Source organism: Pongo abelii, chromosome 1, assembly GCF_028885655.2.
Source record: "Pongo abelii isolate AG06213 chromosome 1, NHGRI_mPonAbe1-v2.0_pri, whole genome shotgun sequence".
In the NCBI taxonomy this organism is placed as follows: domain Eukaryota; kingdom Metazoa; phylum Chordata; class Mammalia; order Primates; family Hominidae; genus Pongo; species Pongo abelii.
Genome location: NC_071985.2, coordinates 176,378,665 through 176,391,893, shown reverse-complemented (window position 1 = coordinate 176,391,893; position 13,229 = coordinate 176,378,665). Strand labels below are relative to the sequence as shown.

General features: G+C 37.2%; 1 protein-coding gene across 2 annotated transcripts in view; it reads right to left on the bottom strand.

Moving 5' to 3' along the window:
- FYB2 (FYN binding protein 2) overlaps nucleotides 1-13,229 on the bottom strand; it is a 109,670-nt gene that overhangs the window by 41,293 nt on the left and 55,148 nt on the right. For both annotated transcript variants that reach the window (XM_054534158.2, XM_063712203.1), the window contains 2 exons: nucleotides 9,792-9,901; nucleotides 595-629 (listed from right to left, as the gene is read on the bottom strand). In XM_054534158.2, coding sequence (XP_054390133.1) covers nucleotides 595-629; nucleotides 9,792-9,901 — 145 coding nt within the window. The remainder of the gene's footprint in view (nucleotides 1-594; nucleotides 630-9,791; nucleotides 9,902-13,229) is intronic.

Here is a 13,229-nt window from a genome sequence, read left to right as displayed (position 1 = left end):
AAATGCTCTGTTTCAAGCACTTAATAATAAGCTGTTTACCTTCATTTATCTAATTTTCATTCTCACAAGGACCTCAGATGTGAGTGCTTTATTATCCCCATTTTGCAGATGAGGAAATGGACATTCAAGATCACATAGCCAGGAGATGGGATTGAGGCCAGCAGTGATTCTGCTTGGGCCCTAATCAGGTTGCTATGCTGCCTCTAGGTGGCACCTGGCACCATGTCTAGCAGGAGCCCAGAAAGCATGCCCTAAGTGGTCTGAAAGTCAGAATATACAAACCTGGATTGTGCCATAGAACTCTTCTCGCTGGAAGTCACAGTTATTAAAAGCTAGTTAGTTGTCACTGCCCACCACAGAAAAGGGCTATGGATGAATTGGGACCATTTCCTCCCATCCTATCACACATTTTTGTCTCTGACAGTAACAGGCCTCAAAGTGCAGACTCTTAGAAGCTGGAGTCTGGAAAAGCCTCAGAAATAGGAGGAAAAATGAAAACAAAGACCTTTCTTCCCTCTAAAAGATATTACTTTAGAATCAACCCTGCATGCTTATTTTACTTTTAGTTATAATGTTGGTAAGGAGAAACAATACCTTTTGGAGTTCTTCAATTCCAACTTCATAAGTTGCTAAAATAAACATAAAAAATTATTTCAAGGCAGTTTATCCACCCATTTCTTATAGTACCCAGGATTAAAGCAGTTATAAAAGATTCCAGAATTCAGTTTTCTCACCTTTAAGAACATCAGACTATGTAAAGCTCTATCTACAAAGTTTGGGAAATTATGCGGTCAGTGATCATGGTCTTAATTTCTGTGGGGATTTCCAGAATGGAATTTACAGTCGATGAAGCATGTGAAACCATTTCAGTTTCCTGTTTTGGCAAACAGATACACACTCCATGCTTAAAAGAAAGCACTAAAATTTAGTGGCAGCTCAGAAGGCAAACATGAAAGGAAAGGAAAAGGAAAAAGCCTAAATCCCACTTCAACAAAATGAATTCTCTATCATGCCCCAAAGTGCTCTGTTCCACAGCCATTTTTATTTCCTTAAATACAGTTTGAAAACACGAGCACACCAACTAAGGTTGACCTATCTTTTGACTTTTCCAATAGTTCTGTGGATTTTATTTAATGACATGATGCCAATCTTAATTACAGTCACGCATCGCTTAACAATGGGCATCTGTTCTGAGAAATGCATCCTTAGGTGATTTCATCATCATGTGAATATCATAGAACATACTTATACAAACCTAGACGGTATAGCCTACTACCTTCCTAGGATATAGGGTATGGCCTATTGCTCCCAGGCAACAAACCTGCATAGCATGTTACGGTACTGAATACTGTAGGCAATTGTAACACAATTATAAATAGTTGTGTATCTAAACATAGAAAAGGTACAGTAAAAATATAGTATTATCATCTTACGGCACCACTGCTGGATACACAATTCATTGTTAACTGAAACATTGTATAGCACATGACTGTATTAATAAATACAAGTAGTGACAAGAATTTGAGTTCAAACACTGTTCTGCTGCTCCTACATAGGGTACTTCAGACAAATTACTTCATTTCTTTGAGCCTCAGCTTGCTCATCTATAAAAATGGACCAATTGGTACCTGCCTTACAGGGTTAATGGGGAGATTCAAGGAAATAATGTAAGAAATTTGGCCAGGTGTGGTGGCTCATGCCTGTAATCCCAGCACTTAGGGAGGCCGAGGCAGTTGGATCACAAGGTCAGGAGTTCAAGACCAGCCTGGCCAAGATAGTGAAACACCATCTCTACTAAAAATACAAAAATTAGTTGGGCACAGTGGCAGGCCTATAATCCCAGCTACTCTGGAGGCTGAGGCAGGAGAATTGCTTTAACCAGGGAGGCGGAGGTTGCAGTGAGCCGAGATTGCGCTACTGTATTCCAGCCTGGGCAACAGAGTGAGACTCCATCACAAAAAATAAAAAAAGAAAGAAAGAAAAAAAAAAGGAAATTTAACACACCTAGCAGAACACCGGACATTGTATAGAAAATGGCAATGTTTTTTGATAAAATTGCTTGTTTGGTTTTCTTTGCTTAAAAGTTATTTACAAAAGTTTTATCCCTACTGTTAATGAACACATGTGCATAAAAGTAGGACTCCTCCCTCTGTTTTTCTCTTTCTTGCTGCTAAAGTCCTGAAGCTTTAGAAAACTGACTAAACAATATGTTGCATTTCCAAGCTTTTATTATTCTAAACATATAATACACTGATAAAATCAATGAAATGCTAGGTTTTGTTTAGGGACTATCAGCATATAATTGTTGACACAGACCTAAAATTCTACATGGATAATTAATAATATGTATTTCAACTTGGGTAATTGTACACATAATACTTTAAATTAGGTAACTGTACACTTATTAATACTTTAAAAAATACCTGTTTGATACAGTTTGCCCAATATCCATTCCTGATATGAATTTGCTTTCCAATTTTAAAAATAATAATCTCCTTCTTTCTACTCTAATTTATTTACTTGTCTATGCTTTTCAAAAATAAATCATGAGCTCATTTGCTTCTCCTAACCACCTTGGGATGGATATTATTACTTATTCTGTATTAGAAATGATGAAACCAAAGCCTGGAGAAGCCTTACTTGCCGTGGATAGTAAACAAAGATAATACACATTCAATTAATAATGTATTCATAATGTTGTTACTGCTTTTTAACAAAGTGGAGGTTCTTTCATGGTAAGCTAAGCTATCCAAACTTAGATAGGGATTCCAACATATATTCCAAGGTAGGAATATAGAGGATAAAGGGCTACATCCCAAAGGGTCAGAAATGGACTAGGAATTATGACAAGAGCATGTGATCCACAGCATGAGAGTCCTTGCTTACTTTCTGCACAGAGTTATATAACCCTCTCTCTACTGATTGGTTTTATTGTGTGGGCAGAGAAAGGACAAATATCTGAAGATGGTCCTCAGCAACCCTCAGCTGCTAGTGTCACAACACGGTCATGTCTTGGAGGCCTTTTATTCCTTCTCCTCATCCTGTCTATATGACCTTGGAAAAGTCCCATCACCTCTTTTACACCTGGAGGTGAAATGTTTATTACTAACATAATACAAATAATAATTTAAAAGAAACTAACATTTTTTATACTTATAGATAGCAGGCACTATGCCAAGCATTTAAATGCATTATTTCATTTAATTCTCATGACAATCACTACTAATATTCCAATTTTACTGACGAGGAAACAGCCAGCCGGACAAGTGAAGTAAATTGTCTGAGATCACTCAGGTAAGAAACAGCTTGCAAATTTTCTTCCATCCATGGCTTTATTAATTTAAACGGAATGTTATGCAGAAGTGTAAACAGAACTCTGAAGGTATCTCCAAGAATCTCCAAGACTCTTCAAAAAATTCTCTGGGGCCTAGAAGTACAGTCTGCAAAGCACTAGTCTATATGACCTCTGAGGACAATTCTGCAGAGCTTTTAGAACAGCCTGAATCATGTATGCCCAATGCCAAGTTCTGTATAAAAGAGATGAAACCTCACCAAAGGCACCAGTGCTGAGCTAAGCACTAAACAAGGATGGTCTTCCCTGTTTTCTTGGCCTTGTTCAAGGGACAGTCACCCAAAGGCAACAGCAAAAGCCAACCACCTTGACCTCTTTCTCCTTCCTTCCCTCTCTCTCCCTACCTCTTTGAAAGGTATCATTTAGATGTCTCACCTTTGGTGTACAAAAATCAAAGAGGAAAGATTCATTTTAAGTTAACTTTTGTATAAGGTGTGAGACTTAAGCCGAAGTTTATTTTCGTTTACCTATGGCAATTGGTCCAACACCATTTTTTAAAAGGCTGTCTTTCCTCTATGGAGCTGCCTTTACATCTTTGTTAAAAAAAAAAAAAAAATAACAACAACAGTTGGGCATATCTGTATAGGTCTATTTCTGAATTCTCAATTCTGTTCCATCGTTCTATGCGTCTCTCTTTGCCAATACCACATAGTCTTGATTATTATACTGATAATTCTTAAAACTGGTATACTAATGCCTCCCTTTTATTTTTCAAAATTGTTTTTAGGTATTCTAACTCCTTTGCCTTTCTGTATGCATTTTAGGATAATCTTGTCTATATCTGCAAAAGATCTTACTGGGATTTTTATAGGAATTCTATTAAACCTGTGTATCATTTTGAGATAATTGACACTTTTACTGTCAATTTTACTGTGTTGTGTCTTCCAATCCATAAACATGGTATGTCTCTCTACTTATTTAGATTTTCTTTGATTTAATCAGAATTTTATAGCTTTAAGCTTTTAGGCCTTATCATGCTTTGTAGGATTTTAATATAAATACATATCTATTTTTAAGCAATTATAAATGATATATTTTTCAGTTTCAGTATTTGTATGTTCATTCCTGATATACAGAAATATAGTTTTTTTTTGTATGTTTATTTCACATCCTACAATCTTTCTGAAATCACTTATTAGTTCTAGGAGGGTTTTTGTGTGCTTTTTTGGTAAATTCGTTGGGAATTTCTATCTAGATAATCACGCCACTGTGAATAAGATAGTTTTATTTATTCCTTTTCTATCTGTATACGTTTTATTTCCTTTGCTTGCCTTATTGCACTAGCTAGAACTTCTAGCACTGTGTTGAATAGCAATGGTAACAGCAGACATTCTTGCCTTGTTACCGGTAGTAGGGAAAAGCATTCAGTGTTTCAACATTAAGTATCATGATTAGCTGTAGGCTTCCTGTAAATGCTCTTTATCAAGTTGAGGAAGACAATAGAGTCCCCATCTATTCCTATTTTTATGACAGTTTTTTAAGTCATAAATGGAGGTTGAATTTTGTTAAATTATTTTCTGCACACATTGTCTGATTTTTCTTCTTTATCCTGCCAATATGGCGATTTTGTTGATTTTTGAATACTGAACCAGCTTTGCATCTCTGCACCCTTATATACCACGACCAAATGAAGAATAAACCACACTTGATCATGAAGAATAATTCATTTTCTATGTTGCTGAATCCTATTTGCTAATATTTTGTTGAGGATTTTTATGACTATACTAATTAAGGATATTAATCTGAAGTTTTCTTCTTTTGTACTGCCTTTGTCTAGTTTTGATATCATGGTAATACTAGCTTAAAAAAATGTGTTTTCTCCTTCTCCGTTTTTGGGAAAGATTGTATAAAATTGGTATTAATTCATCTTTAAATGCCTGATAGAATTTTTCAGTGAAATCACCTGACTTAGAGTTCATTTTGGGGGAGTTTTTAAACTATGCATTCAGTTTTTCTTGAGAGTTACAGGGGTTTTCAAATTATTTATTTTGGGTGTTGTGGTCATTTGTGCTTTTTGAGGAATTGTTCCTTTTTTTATATAAGTTGTTAAGTTTAAACATGGAGAGTTGTTCATAATATTCCCTTATTATTGTTTTGATATCTACAGGGTCTATAATGATATCCCTGCTTCAGTCTTAATATTATATCTTTTTTCTGTTTCTTTTTCAGCCTTGCTAGAAGTTTATCAATTTTTTCAGCCTTGCTAGACATTTATCAATTTTTTCAACCTTGCTAGAAGTTTGTCAATTTTATTGATTTTTTTTCAAAGAACACATTTTTGGTTCCATTGATTTTCTCTATTGTTTTTTGTTTTCATTTCATTTCATTTACTTCTAATCTTATCCTTATTGTTTCCTTCCTGCTACTTGCTTTCAAGAATTTTTCTCTGTCTTTAAGAAGTTTGATTATGATTCTTCGTGAGATTGCATTTCTTTTAGATTTGCTTGGTTTCTTGAATCTGTTGTCATATTATGTCTATTTTTTTTTTTTTTTTAGATGGAGTTTCGCTCTTAGTGCCCAGGCTGGAGTGCGATGGTGCAATCTCGGCTCACTGCAACCTCTGCCTCCTGGGTTCAAGAGGTTCTCCTGCCTCAGCCTCCCAAGTAGCTAGAATTACAGGTGTCCACCGCCACGCCCAGCTAATTTTTTTGTATTTTTAGTAGAGACGAGGTTTCACCATGTTGTCCAGGTTGGTCTTGAACTCCTGAGCTTAGGTGATCCACTCGCCTCGGCCTTCTAGAGTGCTGGGATTACAGGCATGAGCCACCACTCCTGACCCATATTATATCTTTTGCCAAACTGGGGGAGTTTTCAGTCACTATTTCTCCAAGTACTTCTTCAGTCATGCACTCCTTCTCTTCTCTTTCCAGAAGTCTAATGACATGAATGTTAAATCTTTTGTTATAGTCTCACAATTTTTTGAAGCTCTTTTCATTTTTTTTTTCAGTCTATTTTCTCCTTGTTCAGATTTGGTAGTTACTATTGTTTATTTTTAAGTCATTGACTCTTTTGTCCCTCCATTCTGCTGTTGAGCACATCCACTGACCTTTTTATTTTTTAGTTCTAACATTGCCATTTTTTTTTTATATTTCTCTTTCTCTATAGAGACATTTTATTTCTTTGATAAGACTTTCCTTCATTTGTTTCAAGCATGTCCATAACTATGCATGGGAAAATTTTATAAAAGCTGCTTTAAAGTCTTAGTCAGAAAATTCTAGTATTTCAGCCATTTCAATTTTGGTAGGTTTTTTTTTTTTTTTTTTTTTTTTTTTTTCAGCTTCAGCTGCCGTAACAAAATACCATAAATTGCATGGCTAATAAATAACAGAAATTTATTCCTCACAGTTCTGGAGGCTGGAAGTTCCAAGATCAAAGTGACAACAGACTCAGTTCTGGTGAGGGCCTGCTTCCTGGTTCATAGACAGCTGTCTTCTCACTGTGCGCTCATATGTAGAAGAAGAAAGCAATCTCTCTTGGGATGCTTGTAAAGACACTAATCCCATTCGAGAGGGCTCCACCCTCATGACCTCATGTAGTACTAACTACCTCCTAAAGATCTCACCTCCTAAATACCATCGCATTAGGGGGTAGGTTTTCAGCATTTTAGAGAGTAACAAGCAATCAGTTCATAACAATACCCAAGTGAGAAAACAGCACCTCATCACTGCTGGGCAGAAGTAGGAAGGAGTTTGGCTCTCCAGCAGGCTTCTGCTGATAACATCTTAGCTGGAAAGAGTAGGAGGGCCCTGTTATTACTTCCCACACGGCCTTTGCTGACACTCTAAGGAGAGGGTGGCCTTCTTACTGCTGGGTGGTTATGAAGATCCTTTCTACTAGGTCTCCCCTGACACCATCCTTTGAGGTAGGGAGAAGGGCATCTTGTCACTGCTGGAGGGGAGTGAAAGTCAAAGTTTCTCACATAATCTTTATGGACATTAAGTGGAATTTTATTACCACCTGGCAAGGGTGGAAATCCCAGCTCCCTACTTGGCCTTCTCTGACATCACTCCAGTGGAGGGGTTGAGTACATCATTGCAGCCTGCTGAGGGTAGATGTCCAGGCTCCCCATTCAGCATTGCTGTTGGTGGTGGGCCACATTTTTTTTATGATGTTTGGCTGGAGTAGAATAGTTTGTCTACTAGAAAAAACTAGTTTTGTCTACTAGACTAGAGGTTTTCTGTCTTTCTAGGCTGCCCTTTTCTTGGTCATTTGGCTAGAAAGAGCAGGCTTCAGCTGAAGCTGTTGTTGTGCCCACTGGTGTTTCTGGGTTGCTAACTTTTTTACCTCCAAAACTGACATATTCGAGGCAAGAAGAAAACCAGGGAACTCACCACCTTATCCTTCCCTGGGGCCTGATGTCCCTAGCTGGTCTACCTTCTTCTCTCTACCTTTCAGAGTCATGTAGTCTTCCTATGTTTGTTTTACATACATAATGCCTTGGGCTTTTAGCTGTACTTAGCAGGAGCAATAGGACAAAAGTACATCTGTTCCATCTTCCCAGAAACAGAGGTCCACTTCACTTGAAATAAGCTACTTGCAGTGGGGTGGATTCTAGGGGCCTCACGTGGTCCAGAGAGAGAAGGAGCAGGCTCTGATTGGAGCATCTATTTGGCTCTGTGAATTCTTAGCCTTGTAGAAGGGCATATAGTTGGAATGTGGCCCAAATGGTGCCCACTGCCTTTCTTTTTAAAGTGTGGTCTGTAGACCAGCAGCATTGATATCACCAAGGAACTTGTTAGAAATGCAGAATCTCAGGCCCCACACCGGAGCTGCTGAACCAGAATCTACATTTTAACAAGATCCCTGCATGACTTGTATGAATGCTAGAATTTGAGAAGCCCTGCTCTAAAGAAGGGGTACATATACTCTGAGTATGGGGCAGCACTGTATTTTGGGGGTGCTGGGCAGGGTCAAGAGTTGCTCTTCCTATGGTTAGTATTTTACAAGCCATTTAGGAGACTCTAGACTGCCCAGTCTAAAAGAAAGGCAGTTTTTCTAATAGTTCTCCAACCCCTTATTTCTATTTTTTTTTTTTTTTTTTGAGACAGAGTCTTGCTCTGTCGCCCAGGCTAGAGTGCAGTGGCGCAATCTCGGCTCATTGCAAGCTCCACCTCCCAGGTTCAAGCCATTCTCCTGCCTCAGCCTCCTGAGTAGCTGGGACCACAGTCTCCCACCACCACACCTGGCTAAATTTTTTGTATTTTTAGTAGAGATGGGGTTTTACCGTGTTAGCCAGGATGGTTTCGATCTCCTGATCTCCTGATCCGCCCATCTCGGCCTCCCAAAGTGCTGGGATTACAGGCATGAGCCACCGCGCCCGGCCCCAACCCCTTATTTCTTGAGGGAGAAGAGGGAAATTTCAATAGGTCCTGATCCTTACCTCATGAACTTCCTAAGTATGTATTCCCAGGGAAGTGACTTCCTTTCCCAGAACCTTGGGGTTCTTGTCTATACAATGAAGAAGTTGCACCGGATGATCTCTTTTTAGCCCTGCTTTTAGGGAAGCCAAACTTCCTTGAATAAGAAGTAGCATTAACTTGTGGAAAAAGCATAGAATTTAGAGGTAGCCTGAGCCTGTTTCACATTATAACTCTATTCCATGTTATATTTATGGCCTCGTGCAACTCAGTCTTTCCTGCAGGAAACATTTTCAGTTTCCTGTATCAAACATTAGGGGTGATCAAGCCACTCTATCAGCAGGGCTGTACACAGGGAACCTAACATAGAACTACAGTATCCTATAGTACAAGCTCACTAAATACTAGTGTTTATTCCAGCACTAAAATGTATGCCTTTTATAGAGAACTGGCTGATACTATAGCAGAACAAGGACATTGTAACTTGTAGAAATGCTATAATCTCTGCTCCCTCATCTTTTTACCTGAGAAGGTCTCTTTACTCACAAAAATGTCCCGAGCGTTGTCAGCAATGCCAGAGGCAGGAAGACGTAGCTCTGAGCCAGTGGTCAGATCCATTAAATAAATTCCCTGCTCCTATTCAGACTGAACACAGAGGCCTAATTCTCATGGTCTGTTATCTCACTCTCCACACACCAAGTAACCAGGGAACTTCAAGAAAGACACCAGGAGAAAAGAGATAAAGTTTCTATAGGAAGAGAAGGAAGAAAAATGAATCGTCATATCTTGATTTTCCCTCCCTCATATCTACAAAAGGCAAAGCAGCTGAGTCGATTGGTAAAGGGGAGAAAAGAAGAGGCTGGGAAGGCAGCAATAGCTATTGTGAGATAGCACTGATGCCCAGCTGGATTTGTTTATATTTTTAAGAGACCAGACACAGAAAAAAAAAGAAAAAGAAATAAGATGGTAGTGCAGGATGGCTGTGCATTTTTAAACTTACAGTTAGCTAAAGGGAAAATATCATTTTTGACACATTTTCATTCCACACAGGGTTACACTATTAATTGGCTTAGAAGACTTACGATCAGCAATTTCTTTTGCAGTGCACAGGTTAATGGAGTTGCCAGAGTGTCTCAGATATGAAATTGTTGCCTCATAATTATGTGGTTCTTCAAATTCTGCATTGAAAAGCCTGGAGAAAAAAGGATTACTTAAAATGTAACATTTTTAAAAACACACTTTGAAAGCTTTTTGTATTTTTTCCTCATTAGAGAAATAATATAAGTGTGTCTGGCCAATATGGTGACCTAAGCATATATGGGAGGCACACTACACCTACTCCAAATGCATAAGAATTCTGGATGAAAGATAGCAATGCAAAGACTTGTATAAAGATTATACGGTCCACATAGAAATCAATAAAGCAAAATCCCCAGGTGCCAGACATACAAAGGAAACTCACAATTAAAGATGCAAGCGAGAACTGCAGTCAAGGGACACAAAGGGAAATTGAGACCAGATAAAGAGAAATCTTAATGACTGGGCAGCTGGGGATTTAATGTCTGAGTCAGAAGGTAAGTCTGAACCATAAGCCTCATCTGAATGGGAAACTGAAATGGAGCTATCAGCATCAAGTCCAGAGTTACAGTATGCTGTTCCGTCTGTAAAACAAGTGCTAAACATATCCGTCCACCCTCCCAGGGAACGAGCTTGGAAGCTTGCTATCTGACTATGGCCATAGGAACTGAAAGAGTCACCAATGAGATATCAGAAACTTGAAAACCCAGCACCAAATACAGAGGTGGGGCTTAATAAACAATCTGCCCATTTCAGAGACACAAAGCCAAAATTGATGCTTGAAATTCAAATCCCTCTTGTAAAGGCAAATGTGAAATTATTCTGTAAAGATGCTTCCACAATCCATGACACCTGTAGTTTCCAAAGAAAACAAATTCCCACTCAAAATAAGCTGATAGTGAAAACTGAAAATCATACAAGGAGATGAGCTGCAGTAAGATAGTCAGAAGGTATAACTAATAGGGGACCTAAATAATAGAATAACATGAACGTTAATTTAAAATACATGTGTTTTTAGTATTCAAAGAAATAAAGTGAAGAATAAAAGTCATTAGATAAAAACAAGAGACTGAGGGAAAAGAATGCCCTATAGATTTGGAGAAGGGAGTTATAGAGATCATAAAATATAGTTCTTAAGACAAAAAATTTAATGTAGAGGCTGAAAAGTAGACTAGATGCAGCAGCAGAAGAATTGGTGAATTATTATTATTAGTATTATTATTATATATTTTTTGAGACAGGTTCTCACCCTGTCACCCAGGCTGGAGTACAGTGGCGCAATCTCAGCTCACTGCAGCCTCAACCTCCCAGGCTCAAGCAATCCACACACCTCAGCCTCCTGAACAGCTGGGACTACGGGTGTGTGCCACCACACCCGGATAATTTTTTTGTGTTTTTGTAGAAAGGAAGCCTCGCCACGTTGCCCAGGCTGGTCTCGAACTCCTAGGCTCAAGTGATCCACCTGCCTTGGCCTCCCAAAAGTACTAGGATTCCAGTCATGAGCCACTGGCCTAGAACTGGTGAATTATTTAGATATGAGTACGTTACCCAGAATGTAGCATAGAGAGATAAAGAGATAGAACATATTTAAAAAGAAGAGATAGGGAAGATAGAATGAGAAAGTCCAATATACATATATTAAGGATTATAAAAAGAAAGAAGAAAGAGAATGATGTAAAGGAGTCAATATTCAAATTATAATAGCTAAGACTATTATTTTCCATAATAATAATATGGAAAGTAGTAGAAGAGGGCTATGAAAATTATTCTCAAGTCTTTGCATTATTTACGAGCAGGATAGAGATTTTGATTAACATTAGACTTTGTAAATTATAGATGTCAAAATTTAATTGTAACTACTAAAAAAAATAGAAATAGAATATTTAACTTCTAAACTGGCAGAAGGGAAAAATGCAATGAGAAAGCTTAAATATTTTTTAAAAAGAAGGAAAGAAAAAATGCAATTATAGAAATTGCATAGTAAATCTTAATTGGGAAAAGTCCAAATAGGTCAAGGATTGCAATAAATGCACATAGATTAAGCTATTCCAATAAAGTAAAGAGTATCTGAATTGGTATATTTTTTAAAAGCAGCAGACAAGCCAAAGATTCAAGGTAAATGGATGGAAAAGACATACAAACCAAAGAGTACCAAAGAAAACTGAAGCAGGTATATTAATATTAGACCAACTTCAGTGTGACTGATGAAGAAAATGAGAAAGGGTACACATGAGTGCATATACACCGACACAAATTAGAGATAAGAAAGGAAACAAAACTAGAGATAGTTTCAGGCTTTCAGAAATCTAAGAAAGTGTTATGATCAGCTCTCTACCAGTAACTTTAAAAATTCAGAGAAAATTGGCAACTTTATGGGGAAGTAGAAAATTACCATACCGACTGAGAAAGAAACACAAAAACTAATAGGCCAATAAATCATTAAAGAACTTTTACCAGTAATACACACCTCCACTCTTCCCTGTACCTACCTCCACCCTAACTCACCTCTCTTTTTGTTCTCTACCAAATAGTGTTATAGACAAGTTTTAATGAACTGTTTTAGAGGATAGAAAAACAGGAAAAGCTATGCTACTAATTTTAAGATGATAATATAATTTTGATATTAAGACCACAAAATGATCAAAAAATAAGAGAAAATATAGGCCAATCTCACTTCAGAGATTTTAGCCCAAATTCACTAAATACTGAAAAATGAATTGATCAGTATTAAAAATAACTCAAGAATAACTAAAATTTATTCCAAGACTTCAAGGATGGCTTAACATCAGAAAATCTATCATTGTAATTAATCACATTGTTTCAATAAAAGTGAAAAAGTTATTTTAATATGCAAAAAGGCATTCCAGGGAGATAAACTTTCTTTACTAAATTACCCTCCAACAAATAACATACTTAATAGTAAAGTGTAACAAATAATATTTAGAGTCTATCAGGAACTTTAGCAATAAGAAAAAGACAAACCCATAGAAAATTGGACAAAAGTATATGCCAGTCATCACAGAAGAGTCAAATTGAATAGCTTATAAACTCCTAACCTCATAGTGAACAGGGAAATGGAAATCGAGATAATGAAAACTTAGTTCACATTCATCAGATTAGCTACAATCTCAGTTTGAACATAATACCTTATTTGGCAAGAATATGGAGAAACAGGAAATCTTTACACTGTTTTGAGAGTATGAATTGTCACAACCATTTTGGAGAATAATTTTTCAATATCTAGTAACACTGAAGTTGATTATTTAGTATTGTTTAGCAATTCTACTTCTATGTAAATAGCTTTGAGAAACCTGCTTATATTTACCAACAAATATAGGAGAATGATTACTGAAGCATTATTTGAAATGGTAAAAATTTACAACAATCTGCATGTTCCTTAGTGAGAAAATGCATAAACAAATTGGGATGTGTTCATATGAGGA